General features: G+C 37.1%; 1 protein-coding gene across 1 annotated transcript; it reads right to left on the bottom strand.

Annotated features, from left to right (window-relative positions):
* Nucleotides 1–597: 597 nt before the first annotated feature.
* LOC115918583 (germ cell-less protein-like 1) lies at nucleotides 598–17,401 on the bottom strand. Its single transcript, XM_030983885.1, has 15 exons — nucleotides 17,221–17,401; nucleotides 15,587–15,710; nucleotides 14,213–14,309; nucleotides 12,138–12,235; nucleotides 11,393–11,505; nucleotides 10,057–10,122; nucleotides 9,264–9,348; nucleotides 8,569–8,653; nucleotides 7,962–8,093; nucleotides 7,249–7,318; nucleotides 6,652–6,733; nucleotides 6,178–6,239; nucleotides 4,982–5,065; nucleotides 4,305–4,392; nucleotides 598–3,453 (listed from the first exon to the last, which is right to left on the bottom strand). Exons 1-15 carry the CDS (start codon nucleotides 17,349–17,351, stop codon nucleotides 3,289–3,291), a joined length of 1,482 nt encoding a protein of 493 aa, XP_030839745.1. The 5' UTR covers nucleotides 17,352–17,401; the 3' UTR covers nucleotides 598–3,288.
* Between the last annotated feature and the right edge of the window lie 4,365 nt (nucleotides 17,402–21,766).

Here is a 21,766-nt window from a genome sequence, read left to right on the forward strand (position 1 = left end):
CTCATGTCATAATCTGCACATAACAGAGGTACCTACCTAAAAGGTCTTTAACATACAAATATTTAACATATATTGAGGGGTCAGTGACACAAAGACGTAACTCCATTTTGGACAGGAGAACGATTTTAGGCACGCTAATGTCTAGGGCGCCTGTCAGCATTGAGCTCTGTATCAAGCGATTGTTTCCATCTAAAATTTACCAGGTTGACCTTTTCCACAGACACATTACCTTGAGATAAGCTATCCTCTTACAGTTCTCATGGCTGTTTGATAATAATAATAATAATAATAATAATAATAATAATAATAATGGTGGCTTCTTATATCTAGCGCACATGTCCATCACGTTGTAGATCAATGTATTGCGAAAGGACATTAGTGTCGCGATGGGACTTGAACCGCGGACCTTGTGATCGACAGTCTGGCGACATATCCACTCGACCACGACACCTCTAAGTTTGATGGAAATTTACTACCCTTTTGGTCTTCAACCATCCAAAAGAATCAAGAAAACAATTTCCACTGAATCCATGACCTGTTAGGATACTTTGTGACCTTTAATCTTGTCCTAACAGAACCTGAGAAACTCTACACATAGCATGATTGCAAAGACTGTCAAGAAACCAACTCAAGGAAGATTTCATTACCCTGCTCTATTACTCATAAAACTATCTTTGATTATGTAATATATCATTGTAATTTTCACACATTTCAAAACGTGATGAACTAGTCGATTGATATTGCGTCAGGTTGACTTCTTGAAAGCTTGAGTAATTGTGTTACAATAAGTATTTCAAATGGCAAGCTACAAGTAAATGCTGTAGGTTTACTTTACACAGATATCATGTGAGTCATAAAGTAATTCACAAGTTGTAATATCAAGCAAAATATACATACTTGATTAATATAAAATGAGTTAATTACAGGTTAGTATTCCTAGACTATCAAACTACTAATTATATTTCATATTCACAATAATTCCTATCTTCACATAAGTTGCAAAATGCACTCAAGGCAAGGGATTGCAATTTTCCTAAAGTTTACAGAAAGTTTCAGTACAGTCCAAGCTACTGCTTAGAAGAAGGCTAAAACAAAATACATCTTAACTTTGTGGATATTTGTATGATTTTTTCTTCTTCTATTTGGTTTTATTTATCTGTTTATTCCATAAGATATTTCAATTTTAAAATGCACTTCTGAATACAATACATATATGTGATATTGTTGGGAGTATGGTAGTGCTTACATACTCAAAGATAAGGGAAAATCCAAAGAATCAAATGAATCAGACAACATTAAACTTCAGTGGAATATGTACATTTTCAGCCATCTATTGAAGGAGGCAGGATAGGTTACTTCTGTTTCTCTGATGCAATGTGGTGTGCGGCTATCTAAATGTATATCAAATTTTGTAGGTGAGGATAGCTGGATTTGGGAATAATATGTTTTCCAGTGATCAGTTTTTTTATTAAAGATTACCCCTAAATGAATAATTTTCAGGGATACACTTGTATATTCAGGTACCAAATGTTAAGATGCACAATGCACGACAGAATGCATAGGTAATGGGAAGAGATCCCTACTCAAGATTATCCCTAAATGGATAATATTCAGGGATACACTCATATATTCAGGTACTGAATGTTTAAGATGCACAATTTTAAACAGAATGCGTAGGTGATGAGAGGAGATCCCTACTTAAGAGCAAAAGATTGTATCCCAGATCCAAAGATTATCTACAGTAGCAATGTGACTGAATGCAATGAATAGGAGAAAGGTAAGAGAAAGGATGACATGGGAAACTAGAAGAGAAAATAAAACAAATTATAGAACAGAACCACTGTAATCATTCCTCTAACATATTCATATTGCACCTAAAAATAATAAATTAAGACAGAATTTCAGTAATTTCTAAACATCTGTTTTATGCAGGAAGAAATATTACAAGAAATTTACACTTCTTTCATTGATAGCACCTTTCATCTAAATGTATATTTATGGGTACATTTTTGTTCTCGTTTAATACTTTTACATTTACACTACATTGTAAACAAATGCAAATTGAATAACAGAAGTATTGTCTAAATTAAAAAGAACATCAAAACAAAAAGAAATTCTCAAATGTATGCATTTTAACAAAATGATAGTGTCATCATCACCCCCTTATAAATATTTGCATCTGTATTTATTAGGATGCTACTTCCTTCTTGAACCGTTTCTTATACCTTGTAACAATAAAAAAGAACAGCTAAGTCATCAAAACCCTCCCACCTTGTCTCATACTTTAATAAAGGAAAACAAAAATAACCTCTGAATTTCTATGTAATCCCAAATTCTCTTCTCTTTTTGCTATGATCCTTACAGGTACATTAATCCTTATCAGTTTCATATCATTCTTTGGAAATTGCCTCTCATACAAAATATTCTTAAGCACAAAGTTCTTACATCGATAACGGTACAAAGTCTGGTGATTTGGTGTTCCTAACGGAAGAAGAGGAAACCCCAACGTATACTTGTTCAAAAGCAGTTTAGGAACCAAATTCAAACTTGAAAGCTTGAGCTTTCTGAATGTTTGCACCGCAGTACAAACTAACCAACATTGCGTTTGAAGATGTTTGCACCACATTACAAACTAACCAAGGTTGCGGTTAAAGATGTTTTGCACCGCAGTACCAACTAACCAAGGTTGAGTGCGGTTGCAGATGTTTGCATAATGGTACAAACTAACCAAGGTTGCGGATGAAGATGTTTGCACCACAGTACAAAATAACCAAGGATGAGGTTGAAGATGTTTGCACCGCAGTACAAACTAACCAAGGTTGCGGTTGAAGATATTTGCATGTCACAGACCACATACTATCTTCAGAGTAGCTTGTTGATCAACAAATTACCAGCTTGAAATAAAGTCTTCCTGTATACAAACGTGGAACTTGAGCATCCTGCTACAGAGTTGTAAAGTGGGTGAATGTGACGAGGAATCAACAGGCAGGTTCAAACATAAAAATGGTGCACATCTATCTTCAAAGCAACTTTCCCCAAGGCTTGTAGAGCAGTTGTACACAAAACACAGGCAAAGCTGACGTTTGGAACACCGCTGAAGTCCTTTCACATGTTTGATGGCTTGTATGTCTAGCTTAGGGTCTACTGTTATAATACACCACATAATAGTTTAGATGCTTTACTTGGAATTCATGACCTCAAGTCCATATCTTGGCTAGATATCGGCTCCAGGCAATGGTTTGAAGTTCATCAGTTTATTCTTGAGACTTTTATTCCCTGAACAGTAGCTCATTCATCTTGACCCGAGAGTTGCTGCTGCCTTTGGGTTGGTTGCTGAAGGGTTAAACTCTCTGCCGTCTCTACGACCGGTTGGGGCGGAGTCACGCACATCACATTCACCCCTATTTGCATTGGGAAAGGGGCGTGTCGGTCAATGTTTAATACCACAATCTCCTGCAAAACACAAAGAAATGCCATAATAATTATAACACATTCATCCATCCACTTTCATGAGGCATAAGTAACTTGCAAAGAAGGATTTACAAGAAAAATACTTAGGTTTAATTTTCACTTTCATAAGGCATATGTAACTTGCAAAGAAGGATTTACAAGAAAAATACTTAGGTTTAATTTTTCTTTTGAGGGTACAACCAGGGGTACCAACGATGTAATACATATGTCATTGCATACTTTCAAAATATTGCCTCAATGTTATTAATCACCCCCCTGGAATGCTGTAAGACAACACTATGCATGCGATTCCATTTGGACCAAGGCTAATCGATGTGCTGCCAAGATGGATGGACAGTAACCTAAAATTTGCTTCTGTGATGATTCACTCTGGCTTTACTCCTTCAAAGGTGTAAGGTTAGGGTCTAGTCCTGGGTGGTTGACATTTCGAATTGAGGTTAATTGACCTTGAGCAATGGTCCCAGAAGCAAGTGGTGTACAACCAGGGCCCCACTTCACAAAACTTGTCAGCAGTGAAAAATGAGTCTTTGTTATAAGCTAGTGAAATTGGAAATTGGAATTGAAACTAGCTTCTGATTGGTTATCACCAGATTTATCACTGATTTTTTGTCATTTTTCATAGAAAAAAAGGCTTTGTGAAACAAGTCCCTGGGTCCTGTTTCATAAAACTTTTTATCTACAACAAATGCTAAATTTCTATGACAAATTTGCTCTCAGCCAATCAGATGCCATGATTTCAGTAGCTTATAACAGTAGCTTGTAACTTGTTATTGATATCAAGATTTATAAAACATGGTCCCTGGTGGACACCTGCATCTCTAGATGGGACTCACCTCATCTTTGTGTAGCGCTAGTGGAGTTAAATCACTCAGCTTCTGATACAAGATCTGACCCTGACTGTCATAGGAAACAACTCTTATTCTGCAGGAGAAAAGAAAACCCAGCATTAAAGATAAAGTTGAGTTCTGGTCATGCGATTGCATTGTGAAAGAAACGGTGTGAAATCGATCAGCAAAGATTGATCGTCTAGCATACAAGTATTGATGTGTACTGCAAGGTTCTGGAATCATCAAAATGATAAGAAATTTGGTCCAGTCTTGGTAAAGTTACAAGAACTATACACAGAAATATGTATATGGGACTACATAAAAATGTGGCATAAAAATCCTTCCCGATTTGTATGCTGTTACATGCGATATTTAGAATATTAAGGCATTTGAAGAGCCATGCTTTTCAGGAACATTTTTTATCTGATGTTCTTCCACACTTGCATATTTTTCACCCCTTCCCAGAACTCAATCTTCTTTTTTAAAGGTCATGTACAATGTTGGTAAGCCTCAAAACTTCTCAGTCAGATTTCTATGATTTTAAATGATGAATAGCAATACACAAGCTCTAAATTATTAAGGTCTCAGGTTTCTTCTTCTTCAAGCACAATATCAAACGAATGAGAGGTACATTTAACAAGGAATTTTAAGCCCACTACATAATCCAAAAACATCAGACATACCTAAACATGATATTTCTGCTATTCTGTAGACTGACACTAGCTGTGACAGGATGAGTACCCGTATTCCGCCTCAAAATAATCAACCTAGGTTTCAAATAAAAGAAAACACAATATTAAATACCAAGATGGGGTATAAAGGGGTTAATATATCGTCGCCTGGCTGGCAGAAGGGCGTTAGCTCGAATTTCAGGTAAAAAAATGAAGCGTTAAGCAGAAGAGCGTTAGCACTAAATCGCCTCAAACTTTTATAAAACTGACTTATTTCTTTAAAAAAATTGTGGCAGTGTTCTATTATAACATTTCTATTAGTCTTTTAAGTTTTAAACCAATTTTCGGGACGGAAAACAGTTTAAATATAAAACAAAGCTTTAAATGTGAATAATTCGAAAAGTAGTTTTCGAGTCGATATACACCTGTGTCAAAAACACTATTGCGAAGACTTTCAAGAAATCACCGGCAATGTAGGACATTTTCAATAAATTCAACAGCATCACCTTTTGAAAGGTACAAGCATTACAATGACATATATATTGCACAATCTAAACATTCTAAAGTTGTTGAGTGAACCTGAGCGCTGTTTCATAAAACTTGTTATCAATAACAAGTTACAACAACTGTTGAAATCGTAGCATTTGATTGGCTGAGAGCAAATTTGTCATAGAAATTTAGCATGTGTTTTATGAAACAGGCCCCTGGTATCACGAAATATAATATGTGAATTGTTTTTTTATCAGAGCTTGATAAAGTTAAATCCATTTGCCATCTTAATCCTTTTATCGTGTGAAAAATTTAGCACAACCCATTCTCCCTTCAATGTTCACTATTATTATTATTATTTCAATTACATAACTTTTCTTTATATAATATATGTACCTGTGTACACCCTTTTTACGCAGCTTTCATATATGGAGAAGCTTTTATGCAATGCTTAAGGCTATGTATAATCACCCTGTGCCACATTGTATGTACCATGGCATCATGAAGTTGTGTAATCTATAAAATTCTATTAAGATGCCATGATGAATTTACATGTAAGTTAACATCTAATTTTTCTTTAATCTTTAAGTATGTTGAATTCCTGATATAAACTTTAATTATTTGTATGCGCCTTGATCATCTCTAGAGATGGATATGTTGCGCTTTATAAATATTGTTATTATTATTATTATATGTTTCATTGGGTTATTTAAACTTACCTATTTGTAAATGTGACAAGAAGATCAACTCCAAAATTGAACCCTGTCCACCTCCAGCAATACTGCAAGAATAAAGGAAAGAGAAACATGTACAAACATTTTCAGAAAGGAAACCTGTAACATATGGTCAAACCTATCAAACCTGTATATAGCGACCGCCAAAGGTAAACATAAAAAGTGGTCTTTGTAGACAGGTTCCTTTAGTACATGTTTCAATGAGAAACCATTTTTAAGGCAAACAAAAATGTGGTCTATGTAGACAGGTGGCCACTAAAACAGGTTTGACTGTATATCAATGCCCAAATGCAGACATAAAGAACTAACTAAACCTTAGGGTATTTCATTCTTTAAATCAGTATACTTCAAAAACATATTTGAAATATTTCACAGGTCACATCATGTGAACATGCCAACAAATCTGTGATACATCAAAGACAAAAATGGGTGGAGCTTGTAAAGGGGGCGTGGCCATACCTCTGCGTCTTTTTTGATGATTCGTCCACATCTCATACTGAGCTGATCAAACTGATCTGCAGAGACCGTCTCATCCTTCGGCCTGTCAAAAAGAGATATAATACTTCTTTTATAGAGAAAACATAAGAATTGGGTCCTTTATTTGACCCTACACTTTAGCCAATATATTGTAATACTCAATACAGCCAAGCTTTCATAACACTAATGCATGTATGTGGGTCAAAAGAGATACATGGTGATAAAATACCTCCTCTACTATCTGCACTAATGTTACTGACCCGTACATGTACATTAGGAGATGATGAATACACTACACATCATTTTAAGTGAAATTAAAGGTGGTACATGTATGCATATATCTATTTTTTAAATGGTTTTGAATGGTTTTGCCTCTCCTGTTTTTCCAGGCATCTATAAGCATGTCAGTTCCACAATTTGATTAAAACAATTATTGTCAAAATGTGTCATGTTTGGTAAAAATGTTAATTTTGCACTTGTCTATCTTGATGAGGTTACAAGTAAGGCCTAAAATAGAAGAAGATGTATTGCCCTTTAGGTGCCAAAACATGTGCCTGTCGGTCGAACCCAAATGCTCACCCTAGGTCCTGGCCATGCTCCACGGCTAACATGTGCTGCCATTGCTGTCTGTACACTGGCAGTAGAAAATCTGAAAGAAACCAAACAACATTCAGTTTAACATTGGAAATTCCTTGGATGGTTAGTACTAGCACTTTAACTTGCTTCTCACATACATTTACTGTACGTTCACCATTATATATTTGCTGTCCAGAGAACTTTCAGCACTTTTGGAATGAATCTCAAACACTTTTTAGAATGAGATCTACCCTTATGTTTATATTTTCACTAGACGTGCACATTCATATGATTGGCAGAAGCTATTTGTAAAATATCAGAATTACAAATCAGATTTACAAAATAAATGTTGTCATTGAGATCACACGGTAGTGCCCCTGGGGGTGTTTCACAAAGATCCTAAGTTGGACTTACCGATTATGGAAAGCTGTTAGTATCTATGAAAATATGGTGTAAAAGTGATGTACAATGTCGATTCAAATCTTTCATATTTCCTATTGTCGAGGAGATTTCATGTTCTTGATGTGGAATTTATACAAAGTCTAAAATACTTGAATTTTTGCTTATGAATATATTTTATTTTAAGGCTACAAATGGTTCTTCATAATTTTGAAGTCCAACTTAGAATATAAGTTCAAATTAGGATCTTTGTGAAACACCCCCCTGGTCGACTGGAGGTTTATGTGCTTCAGTGATGTATGATAGTCACAATTTACCTTGCATAATAATCTTGTCATCTTCTACATGTCTACAGGAACTTGGCTCATTGATGATGCTTCCTAATCTTAACACAGAGAAGAGACGAGCGTAGGGCGCCCCCACGTCAGACTTCAGAAAACAACCTGCATCTGTGAACCACAGGAAAGACAGAGGCAGAGGCAGAAGCAGAGAAAAGAGGCAAATAGAAAGATAGATAGTCAGTGAGAAAATAAATAAATAACAGACAGAATGTAGGAGAGATACGCAAAACACAAGACAGTATCCTGTTCAGGACCATGATGTAAAACAGCTTTTGTATCTACAATGTATATCTGATTCTTGTTATCCTGAATGAATATATTTCAATAAAAAAAGAAAAATAAAGTAGGATAGATGAAGAATCAAAATTTAATTTGTTCAATAGGTCATGTAACAGCATTATGTCATACAGGTCTTTATACATTGAATACTTCTAAGGAGCAACAGAACACTTGTATGCTCTTCTGAAACTGGCCTTGTAATACTCCTCCTCCTCCTCTTCTTTCTTCTCCTCCTCCTTCCTTCCTCCCTCCCTCCTCTCTCATCTCTCTTGTCTTTAACCATGTACCTGTACTCTTAACTTACTGTATCTCCTGAAGTATTTATCAGCTTCTCTTCCGAGCATCTTGGAATCTCCCTGCCATGAAGGTGTCAGCTTCAAGAACACATACTGTAAAACAAACACAATAATTATCACTGTTAACTAACATGTGATCTACATACCTTTCATTTCATTTCAATCTTTTATAAATCTTTTATTAATTTTGTATTTCATTTATTTATTGTTATAAATATACTTATGGTCTTGGGTGTGAAGATAAATTGTAGATAACCTAACAAGCTCCAAAAAAGAATGGATCATGCTTACAATAATGACAATTAAAACATTTCTTCAGAAAAAAAAATCTGCACCGGAAATAATATATCATTCATCTGAGTCTGTTCTTGTGTAACTTTGCAATAGAGACATGTTTACACTCTCATGGCCATTGTTCAAATATGCCCATATCCCATGTTCCTTGTCTAGTGCTTCATTCATAACTTTGTTTGTGATGAATTGATGTAATACGTGCCATATAACATTGTCTGACAGGATATTTCTTTAACTCTTTACTTGCCATGGATCAAAACCCTATAGACTGTCACACTGTTTTGAGTATATAGAACATTTACACTGTACTTGTGATGAGAGTTGACTGTGGCAGGCCAGTATTTGTTCTACTAGTCAATCTAAGCCTGTAAAGAGTTAACTTCATGGACTCCCTTAATTCTAATCTAACCTTTTTAACCATAGAGTAGACATCCATCTCCACTTGTAGCACAAAGAGGTTGGGAGATTGGATCACTTTCTCAAATAACTCAGAGCTGTAGCGGCAGGGCACATATGAGAAGTAGGAGAGGGAAGAAGAAGAAAAATACAAGAGAGAGAGAGAGAGAGAGAGAGACAGAGAGAAAGAGACAGAGAGAAAGAGAGAGAGAGAGATAAAGAGAGAAGGGAGAGAGAAAGGGAGAGAGAGAGAGGGGGATATAAACATAAAGAGAGGAAAAACAGAATGGATATTTTTTCCGAAGGGAGAGTAGAAACAAAGAGAAAAATACTGTTAAAAGAAATGTGTCATTATAAAAGGTTTTACAAAGTTGTAATGTATAATGAACTCCCCTTTATTTGGAATACCTTGCACAAATGGTCAGACATTCTAATGCTCAAGATCAAGTCACAGCACTGATACACATATCCTTCATGACAGCCAGAAGGGTATAAGAGTATTTCTTTTAAACAGGGGTGATCGTGAGCACTAAAAAAAAAAAATTCTCTGAGAGAGGAAAAAAAACACTTTAACCTCTTGAGTCCCTGGAGTAAAAAAAAAGATTTGTGAACAAAAATGGCATCTAACAACATTTCCCGCCTTTTGAGTAAAAAAATTGGGAACAAATAGGGGGAAATTGGAGAGAAAAAAAATTGGTAAAAAAAAAACATTAAAAAAAATAATAATCAGGAAACTAATTTAAATTGGGTAATTATCAGGCCTGTTTAACACCCTGCTGGGTCTATTAAACAAAGCAGTAACTCACCTAAGTTCCCTTAGTAATGTTGGTTTCTGTGCAACCATCAAATTCAGCTCCAACCACTCAAAGCAACTGCATTTAAGTGAATTAAAAGAAATACAATTAAAAGATAAATACACACCATTCTGAAGAAAAAAAATTCCTTCTTTGGATGAGTGGCACATTTAACTATTTCAAACATGCACAAGAGGGAAGAGAAATTACCATGAAAATGACCTTACCTGGAAATTATCTACAGTTTAAGTGATTTAAAAAAAAAAGCCTGTTAATTGAATTTACGAAGAATTTCACTTATATGCTCCTATTGTCTCTGTTCTTTTGTTTGTTTTGCTTTTACTCACAGATTTTCAATCTAAGCCATACAAATGAAATCCAGAGGAGTTATACTTATAGAATTCCATGTTATCTTAGAATTAATGACAATCTCATGAATACTGGGAGACAGAGAAGGTGATAAGACAAATATCTAAAAGTGGTGCATCTTTGCAATCTAATTTACCTAATACAGGTGTTTAAATGCAGAATACCCTATCATAAATCAGTGCAATATATTAAATGTATTAGGGTTGAATTGAACTGAATTGAATTGAATTTTTCCAAATTTGCATTAAATATTCTGAAACACAGTTATATACAAAAGAAAAAGTATAAAAAGTAAACAAACATAAAATACATGCAAATTAAGAAGATAAAAGGGGTTGGGGTTAGGGTAAAGATTAGGGTTAGAGTTAGGGTTAAGGTCATGCAGGGCTAGGCCCTAGGATAGGGTTTAGTGGGGTTACCTAGTCTGCAAGCTCAGACCTTAATTTGACACTTAACAACAATTCCTAAAGCCTTGAGCAAAGCCGACATCTGTCAGTTTCTGATTGTGTCAAGTACATAGCCTATTGGAGTCTCAATTTGCAGACACTGTTACTTGCAATGATAGACAAGGGTTTGTCCCTGCAAACTAGGAGTTACCGGTGTGGGGGTAATTGTAGCGGATTGTAATTTGCGACCTGCAGATCGCAAACACGCTCTCAAACAGTCCTCAAACACGCTCTTCTAGGGGAGCGATCATTTACTGCCTGTTCATCGAGACTGTGGAATGGTCTCCCCCCAATTTTTTGCTCTTGCCACCAGTTATCCACTTTCCGAGCTCAACTTAAGACATACCTATTCAGATTGCTGACAATAATGCTGACAATAAGGCACTGCTTTTTTGTCTTTCCCAGTTAGAATCATGAACAAAGATTTTTAGTAGTTTTTCAGTCGCATCAGTGCCTTTGATTAAGCAACTAGATATTGGCGCTTTATAAATACTTTGATTGGACTGGACTGGATAAATGTTAATAATACTGACCTCTTTGCCACTTGTTGTAAGCCATAAGATGTTGCTGCTGAATGGTAGCTACACACTGTCTTCGGACTAATGGTTTCAGTCATAATATCAGCACACTGTTGGATAAGTCCTTCCTGAATTATAGAAAGAACAAATATTTACATATTTAAATTATTGAGATTCATTTAAAGCCCCACTGCACTACATATAGCTACTTGTGCCCTCTATATAGCAAAAAATGCTTAATCGGTGCCTGTTGGTCCCCATGATCCTCTTTTTCTTATGTTAATTGAGAGCTGATTTGATGAGATAACCACCTGTCAGTGACCTTGCAGGGAGGTCTAATCCCCCTGGCCAAACTAGTATGGATGGCCTTTAAAGTTTATTTGTTCAAGTAACATTATAGATATATTAGGCAGCATTCAAATATTGGGAATATTCTTTTGTGGCATGAAATCTTTGTGCATCTTCACCACTCATAAAATTGGCAAACATTTAATCAACAGCAAAGTTTCTGACTTCACAAATTTACCTTGGCCCACTTGACCAAATATTGCATATAGGCAGCCCATAATAACGTGGGCAAGTTTCCAGACTACAGGACCCTGTATCATAAAACTTGGTATCACTAACCAACTACGATAACAGATACAAGTAGACGCTACCGAAGTTTGTGCATTTGAGTGGCTGTCAGCAGAATTGTCATTGGATTTTGGCAATCGTTACATAATATCTATTTTCTGAACATGTCCCTAAATAGACTTACTAGTTGAAGAAGTGAAGCGGCGGCAAGCACGGAAACAACCTTGACAGGTTCTATGAGTACGTCATCTCTGTATAACGAGCCAAGGGCGATCTGTAAGGCTGGGAAATCAACAAGTCATATCAAGAAGCTTTTAGGATCTTTGAGATTGGCATCAAAGTTAGACTTTAACAGAGTTTCTTGTTTGCAAATGTATTTGGATTAATATCTTGGGTGCTGAAGTGTATCAGCAAAAAGTAAATGATATTAAACAATTCAATTCAATTAAATTAAATTTTATTTCACATTTATTTCAAACACATCTGAAGATATTTAAACAAATCAGTATATATAAACAGGTCTGTAGCCTACTGTAAATTTATTTAACCCTACCCTGGAACTTAGACCATAGACTAACTACTTTTTTCAAACCCGACTTCCGACAAAAGTCGAAAACCAGTGTCAGGATTAAATTTTAGTATAATACAGTGCGTCCCAGAAAAAACGAAACCGAGAACTATTGACGTTTTATCATAACTTGGTCACATTTATAATTAATAAATGATACATATTTGGAAAGCTTAGATCCTCCTCTTTCATTTGATGCAACTCATATGATGCATATTTCACGCATGAGTGATTAAAATCAATTTGAAGAGAGGAAACCAAAAAGTCATTTGGCGAACGGTACCTGAATTTCAACGAGAAAATCACATTTCTAGAAAGTTGAGTATCTGTCCTTTCATTTGACACCTCAATCAGGAAAAATGAGCAAGGAATGACAAATTTCTGTTTGTTTAAAGTAGTGCTTGCATTTCCATAATTTTATCAAACGAATTCATTTTCACTGGCTGCCTGCCTTAGCAACACACGGAATTAAGAAAAGACTTAACTTCATTTCGTTGACAATCAGTAGTAGACGAAAGACTTCATGCATGGCTGATTGTCAACGAAACGGAGTTAAGTCTTTTATTAATTCTGTTTGTTTTTACGGCAGTCTGCTAGTGAAAACGAATTTGTTTAATCAAATTATGGAAATGCAAGCACTACTTTAAAGGTAATACAAAGTTTGGGGAATTTTAGAAAATTGGATGGTGGTGATTCTTTTCAATTTTGATATATTTGGATGCCCCTGTGGATTTAATATAAGCAATAGAAAATTTAGCCCCTAAAACACTTCTGCTTTCGAGAAAAATCGAATATAAAAATTTACCGGTGCTCCCGGTAAATCCTGATAAATTTCAAATAGCGCCGTATGGCCGTACAATGGTAGATGCGACCATGAACATTGCAGAATATTTAGTTGTGATATATAATTTCCAAACGGGAATAGCTAATCGGTCAATTTTAGTCAAGAAACATTGTTTTATAGCTTAATTAATATCTTGACCTTAAGAGGGAGCTATACACCATAAAGAGTCTATTATTTATAATTTCATAACTTTAGAATTGATTTCAACCGCGACAAAGATCACTGAATATTGTAGGATCGCTTATGCTTCCAATATGTTGATTTGAAATTTCCAAATTCATGACCTCATACCAAAACTTTGTATTACATTTAAACGAACAGAACTTTGTCATTCCTTGCTCATTTTTCCTGATTGAGGTGTCATAGGAAAGGCCAGATACTCAACTTTCTGGAAATGTGATTTTCTCTTTGAAATTCAGAAACCGTCCGCCAAATGAGTTTTTGGTTTACTCTCTTCAAATTGATTTTAATCACTCATGCGTGAAATATGCATCATATGAGTTGCCTCAAATGAAAGAGGAGGATCTAAGCTTTCCAAATATGTGTAATTTATAAATTATAAATATGACTAAGTTATGATAAAACATCGATAGTTCTCGGTTTCGTTTTTTCTGGGACGCACTGTATTGTCCTTAGAGTTTACAAGTTATTCTTCTTTTAAAAAACTTATTGTCTTTAATAATCCTATATGCGTATGATGTGGTATTAGATTTAAATTACAGTATATTAAATTTAAAGTCTTGTTTAATTTTTGTTTAATGTTTAGCTTATTAATGCTTGAATTTAGCATGAACATGTAATTCAGAAGCTATATTAAATGTTGTAAATAAGAGTGACATTGACTTACCCTCTTTATCAATGTTTGTGTCTGGTACATCAATATCTATCTCGGTGAGCTTTGATTCTCTCCATGACCCATTGAACATACTCGCAAAGTAACTCGACTACGTACAAAATTAAGATACAAGAAAAGACAAGATTTAAGGTTGAATACCAATAGTTATACTCTACAAAAATAAAAATTCAAAAAATTAGAAATGTGTATACCTGATGTATATGCTCTATACATGTGTTTGAATGAAGAATGGACCTGTAATTAACCTTGTTGGAAAAACATACCCAAGCTTTTGACACACTCTTATATATATGTAAATGATGGCAAGTATAGGAAGAAGTATCTAGTGTAACAAAGGCCCTATGTGCACTCACTGATTTGTGTGTTAAAAGATACAGAAAAATGTAAGGTACCGGTATACTACAATTAAGTGATTTCATTTTTGTCAAGATTTGTTCTCTTTCATTCTTGTTGATTACCATATTTGCCGGCGTAAAGGCCGCAGTATTTTTGGAAGAGAAAATATCAAAAAGTCGGGGTGCGGCCTATGCGGCGAAAGAGTAAAAAAAAAAAACTAAGTCAAAACCAGCACAAATTTGCACATATGGGACTGAGAACGGTACAATAATTATACCACTATGGTATAGGACATTTCCACACATCTATCTTTGCATTGTTGACATGAAGACGAAAATAAACTCCCAAAAACAACATCTGCCGATAGATCTTGATCTAAGTTCGTGCCAATGCATTGCAAAAGTAAAAGAGGGGCCCGTTAAACGGAGCTGCCGCGAAGCATCCAGCACGCGAAGTCGCTATTTTGGGCGAGCAGTCTAAGGTGGTGATTTTAGTCACATCAACATTTGTACGCAAGAGATCAAATCAAATATTTGCCGGCAAATACGCTATGTGGATTACTGCCCACGTAAAAACAAGTCTTAAAGCCCCTCTAAAGTGTTGAGAGCCCCAAATTTAACAAAAATTGGATGGCAAAAAACTTCATTAAAATTGTATCATAATGTGAATGAGAATGTCATTTAAAACACACTTCTACAAAGATCCCCCCCCCCAAAAAAAAAGTGCTTGAAGACAAATATTGATAAAAAAGTGCTTGAAGACAAATATTGATAAAGAATGCATAATTTGGGTTTTCTGCTGTGTGCAGAAAACAAAAAGTGTATATTCTTTCATCAACATTAGACTTCAAACACATTTGTTTTGAAAATCCTTGAGAAATGTGTCTTAAATGACATCCTCTTTCACATTATGATACAATTTTAGGGAAATTTTGCCATCAAATTGTTGGGGGCTTTCAACACTTTAAAGGGGTTTTAAAATCTCCACACAATATCACAACTTGAGTTAAACACTGAATAGAATACAAACCTGACAAAGATATATCTTGTGAAGAGGCCAGTCCTTCCCTAGGGCATGTATTGAGATGTCAGAATTCTCCCCATTCACAAACAGTGCATTGTAGATGTACTTGGAAGTGGACTTCATCTTTTTTCTGAAATAATAAATAAGTTTATTTTAAAGGGGTACAATTGCAACAGCTATTGGCAAGACTACAGCAAGATCAAGTTACTTTCAAGATCTCTTGTTCTATTGTCCATTACATGATCAACATCCTGGTAAAGTTTCTGAGGAGCTGTAATTGGAGGAGCAGCAATTGGAATTACTGCACCAAGTAACAAGCAACAAGTACATGTCGGCAAATGAAATTAAGCCACAAAAAACTTGATCCACATTACACACCTACTCTATTTCGAGTACAGGAAAAATCCAGAATTTTTTAGTGTTGGCGATATGAACCAATATTTTGGTAGCCAATTTTTTTTCTTGGTCGAGTTGTAATTTTTGCTTAGAGATTCGAGCACTGGCCCACTACCCGTGGCCAAGAAAGGCAAATAAAGGATATGAAGCAGCTCTTTGACAATAGATTTCAATTTCAATTTTCTCTGATATTGGTGAGTTAAATAAATTGTATTTTCCTGCTAATTGGATGTCATCAATTGTCACAAAAGTGCAGATTTTGAGTGAACCCTGGTGAGTTTTGCACAATGGTATTTAAGAGTTAAACTGATAACGTCATTACTAGCTTGTAGCTCGCGCACAGGTTTTCCTTCATAATTATTTGGCCTTCGGCGTAGACTAGAAGGGATAGAATTTAGAATAGAATAGAGTTTAAAATACGGCTGCAAGATTTTGAACTGCATGTGAACGAAGATTTTTAGCTCTTTGTTACGCACATGCACGATACCATGTAACATACGAGAAGTCTGCATAATTTTGGACTGATAGCTTCAGTTTGAGGTGCAGGACTATAGCGTAGAGATGGTACTGAGCGTTGACGTCGACATCGAAGCCCTACACGAAGGTTTCCCGATGTCGGATGTGATCAGAGCTACCAAGTATCTCGCAGTAGACGTGACATCACGCATTTCGAGGATCTGAAAATGCTCTTACGCACAACGCGCGCGCTAGATTTTGAAAAAACGCAATACCTTATACGTGTGTTATAGTACCCTCGCACTCGCGCGCCGAATCATGAAAGTGTCACGCATTGCCGATCTTTGAACTTGGCGTCTCTGTGTGATCCAAATTCAGGAGGAAAATGCAATATATGATTAGACCTATGATTAAAATTAGTAAACAATTGGGCTAAAATCCTTTGCTAAGGATGGATATTAAACTGCTAAAAAGATGGATACGGAACTACACTAGCGTCATTTTATCTAGGGTCTAGACTAGTCTAGATCTAGATGATACGTATTGACTTTGCCATTGAACTTAAGTTGCGCTTAAGTTAAGTAGTCTAGGACCTCTCTCACTTAAATACAAAGCCACTCGAGCGGATCGGCCAATGAGAACGCATAAACTTACTGCACAGCGCTCAATGCGCAAAGTTCTACTAATTCAGCTACATACAATTCATAATCATCTTTACACATTAACAAAACACCATTCCATACGGGTGGGACTGTATCAAAAGTACTTCCTATTCGTGTTCTATTTACCGTTGCGGGGTGTGTAGAACTTCATTTGCCTCACTCTCGTCATCACTGTCATCTTCGTTAAGTGTTCTCTTTCTTCCTTTGATATCAGAAACTCTAGGGGAACGTGTGTAACCAGAAAAAGTGGAACCCATTTCAGTTGAACTAAGAATTTCCTTTCACAAGTGACATTTGATATGTTGTTTATTTACGAAATGTTTTTGTTTTCTCGCTTGGGTTTTTTTTCCAGCGAAGTTCGCAGCCCGAAACAATAGAATTCGCGATATGGCGTCTTCGAACAGAAAAACAGAAAATGAATGACGGTGATAAAGAGAAGAAAAATTAGATAAAAAAAGATAAATTAGATAAAATTAGAGTCTCGAATGTGAAAATAAAACGTGGCATACTATATAGCAGAAAAAATAACTTATAAACTTGTACATTTCAAGCGTTGAAAACGTCTAATTTCAATTTAAAGGTGAGATTATGATACACCCATTTAGGAAAACGCGAGTCTACGGAGTTTCGCTATACACAATATATATATTTTATATTATATATATATATATATATATATTTTTTTTTTGGGGGGGGGGGGGGGAGGGGGGAAGAAAAACCGAGCGTCAAATTTGAAAGAACACTGTAATGACAAAATCCTCTTTGTTTGATCAAAATCGGTTCAGAGACGGCTGAAATATCCGTAGATTTAACCATTTCTAATATTTGTGGTGCCCCACAAAATATTCGATAATTTGAGCCTACCATTGAAAAAACGAGTATTAGCGCTTTATTATACGTTTTATTCAAGCCAATTCCGATGTTGGCTTTTTGTTGTTAGTTACGATATACTTACAACCTGCCGGCCCGTCATGATTATTAATTAATTAATTAATGGTCACCATATTTTTTGAAAGTGGAGCTGAATTGGTATGATCGTATTGGCGGTCTAAAATAACCTTCATAGCAATTTTAGGTCCTAAAAGAGCATTCGAAAGCTCATATAAGAACAAGAGCAATAACAATTGCACTTTGAAGGCATTTGCGGTATAAAACGTCAAAGCTTCCGCGCTTCGCGCGAGACGGGGGAAACTGAATTCAGACGAGGATTAAAAAGTAGAGAACGGTACAACGAATCGTCTTCTTTCTCTAATGATTTAATTAAACGTCAAAGCTTCCGCGTTTTGCGCGGGAGGGGAAAACTGAATTCAGACAAAGATTCATAGTCGAAAACAGTACACCCCACTAAAAACGGTCTAGCGACGCCCCTGAGTCTACCCCTACCCTACCCCAGCTGTCCTTCCATCCTACCTCAACTACTATCCTATGTCTTCTACCACCCTACACGTTCATAATGCAATCGCATGACCGTAACTGGTCTTTATCTGTAAGTGATTCGCACACTTCGCACGCTTCGCTTACTCACCACCGCCCCCAAAATAAGAATCTAGCTACGTGCCTGCTGTTAAATATATAGCTCAAGCCCGTACAAGCTTTTAAGGAGGGGGGGGGGGTCTTATAGGGTTGCCACTTTTGAGCCAGAGGTGAGAGTGAGTCATTGCGAGGGGTGTAATGAGCACTTAATTTTTTTTCGTGAGAAAAAGTTTATCCGCGAATTAGCCGGCGAAAAGGCGGGGGGGGGGGGGGGGGGTGGGGAGGTGGTGGTGAGCACTAATTTGTACGGGTGTAGCTACGATGTTGACTAAGTTAACGAAATAAATCTTAATATATTCATGTTGTCGTGGAAAATGACCATGTGCCAATATCGCAAGTAGGCCTATTATACAGCGCGTCCCAGAAAAAACGAAACCGAGAATTAATCACAATACAGGGGCGGATCTAGCTTTTTGCTAAGGGGGGGGGGGGTTGACCAAAATAATGACGATGCGGAGCATCGTCCACGAGCCGCGAAGCGGCGAGCCGATTTTTTTTGGGGTGTTTCTTTGAACCCCGTAAGTGATGTTTTCCTGGCATCTATTAACACAATGGAGACCATAAAAAGCAGTGCATGATAACGTCTTTTTAAATCAAGTAACAGTTAAATACACAGTTATATCCAGAGTTATCATGACTTGTGTTTGGTTAAGTTACCTGATGAGTTGAATATCTTCTCACAATATTTGCACTTGAAAGGGTTTCTCTCCAGCGTGCGTTCTTTTTTCTTTCTTTTTTTCTTTTTTTTTCCTTTTTTTTTGGGGGGGGGGGGCCGCCCAAGGGGGGGGGGTTGCAACCCCCCCAACCCCCCCCCTGGATCCGCCACTGCAATTAATAAATGACATATATTTGTAAAGCATAGATCCTCCTCTTTCATTTGATGTAACTCATATGATGCATATTTCACGCACAAGTGATTAAAAACAAATTGAAGAGAGGGTACCAAAAAGTCATTTGGCGGGCGTTATCTGAATTTCAAAGAGAAAATCACATTTCTTTCATACGACACCTCAATCAGGAATAACAAAGTTTTGTTTGTTTAAATTAATGCTTGCATTTCCATAATTTGATGAAACGAATTGGTTTTTATTGGTTGCCTGCCATAGCAACGAGCAGACTTGACAAAAGACTCAACTCCGTTTCGTTGACAATCAGCCATGCACAAAGAGGACGACAGAGCCCCCAGAAGCTTAGGGGTTTGGGGCATTAAATTTCCATCAGATTAGCATCCAGTGTACCGCCTTAGGGCAAGCGAATCACTTAAAGAGCGCGCGTGGGGGAGGGGATGGGTGAAAGGCCTCCCGCGCGAAGCGCGGTAACTTAGACGTTTCATTAAATTATTATGAAAAGAAGACGATTTGTTGTATACCGTTCTCGACTCTTAATCCTTGTCTGAATTCAGTTTCCCCATCCCACGCGCAGCGCGGAAGCTTAGACGTTTCATTAAGTTATAATAGAAAGAAGACGATTTGTTGTATACCGTTCTCTACTCTTAACCCTAATTGTCTGAATTCAGTTTCTCCCCCTCTCGCGCGAAGTGCGGGAACTTCAACGTTTCATTAAATTATTAGAAAAGAAAGACGATTCATTGTACCGACTCTAAATCATTGTCTGAATTTTCAAAAATGTTTCTTTGTCCGATAAAAAGTCAAAGTTCGAAGGGAAAAAAAATTGCTGGCCGACCGACATAAAAAAAATCCCACCGACTTCAACCCCACACCCCCCCCCCCTTTAGCGACGCCCCTGAATGTAGAGTGGCCTGAGCGGGTAGGCACAGGGCGTGGTTCTATCTGAGATATCTGAGCCCCACCAACATATGGGGGGGGGGCGCTCAATGATATCAGAGTCCCGCCAAAATATTTGGGGGTTTCAATGATATCCGAGATCCACCAAATATATTTTTGGGGGTCAATGATATGCGAGATCCAATGTCTGGCATGATAGTTAGGGTTAGTTCTGACCGGAAAAACGACCCAAATATCGGATTATGGCTAGCTGCCCCAGGGCCTTGTCCTATATACGGATCAGGGAAACAATACTTGTCAGGTCATGTGGAACGGCGGGCTTGGGGGCTCAAGCCCCCCCCCCCCCCCCCACATTTTTGAAAAAGTATATTAAAGATAATCAAATAGAAAGAAATAGAAAAGAAAGTATGCTCATGTGACCGTAATTAAATGCCCATACCACTGAGCTTCCGGGGGCACTGCCCCCTGGACCCCACCTTGTGCCCTAAGGCTGGCCCCTGGATGCTCATCTGACCGTAATTTTAATGCCTAAAACCCCTGCGCTTCCGGGGGCTCCACCCCTTGGACCATACGCCAATTAGTGACCTGCTAGTGTCATGAATAAGGTATTAAAATATGCTCACCTGACCGTAATTAAATGCCCCTACCCCCTGAGCATCCGCCAATTTGTGCTACGCTCTACCTTATCTTAAATACTCTAGCCTCCCCCACTCACTTTCGACCACATTTTATTTCCCATTTAACTCCTTCATTAAACCTCGAAACGCCCCCAAATACTTGGGGGCGGGGCCTGGATCACGAGTATTATACTAGTAGTGAGTTGGTTGAAGAACGAAACCACGTACAAAAGGGGGGTAGTAAGCACATTTTTTTTTTTGGTCCTCCAAAATTTTAAAATTTGCACCCCCCAAAAAGGTAAAAATAACGTGATTTTACATGATTTTTTTCTCAAAGGGGGGGGGGGGGTCTGCAGGTACAAACCCTGGTCAGTCGTAAAAGAGAGTCTGCACTATAAGACCAAAGGCCATGTACTCTAGCTGCTCCTGACACAAGTAGGTAGCTGGGCTAGGCTTCTCTCAAGGCACAATGGTTTTTTGATGAAGTGTCAAATTAGGGTCTGTGTTTGCAGAATTACTACCACCCTACCTGTCCTTACTACCTCTACTACTATGAGTACAATCCTACGTCTACTACTTAGCCACCCGCCTACCCGTTCTTCCATCCTTCCTCTACTATTCTATGTCTACTTTCACCCTATACATCTACTACCATATAGGCCCTACTACTAAAATAAAATCCTAGCTACGCGCGTGGGGTGATAGTGATAGTGATAGTTATTTTACCTGACAGCTCAGAAAGCAATATATGCTTGTTAGTAAGCAACCAGAAGACCG

The sequence above is a fragment of the Strongylocentrotus purpuratus genome, unplaced genomic scaffold (assembly GCF_000002235.5).
Source record: "Strongylocentrotus purpuratus isolate Spur 01 unplaced genomic scaffold, Spur_5.0 spur5_contig_832, whole genome shotgun sequence".
Lineage (NCBI taxonomy): Eukaryota > Metazoa > Echinodermata > Echinoidea > Camarodonta > Strongylocentrotidae > Strongylocentrotus > Strongylocentrotus purpuratus.

Excerpts from the sequence above, each read along its gene's own strand:
- LOC115918583 (XM_030983885.1), bottom strand. The coding sequence starts at position 17,351 with ATGGGTTCCACTTTTTCTGGTTACACACGTTCCCCTAGAGTTTCTGAT. Across the intron at positions 7,319-7,961 it reads TGACAAGATTATTATGCAAG|ATTTTCTACTGCCAGTGTAC; the intron begins GTAAATTGTGAC and ends GGTTTCTTTCAG. Across the intron at positions 4,393-4,981 it reads AGCAGAAATATCATGTTTAG|AATAAGAGTTGTTTCCTATG; the intron begins GTATGTCTGATG and ends TTTCTCCTGCAG.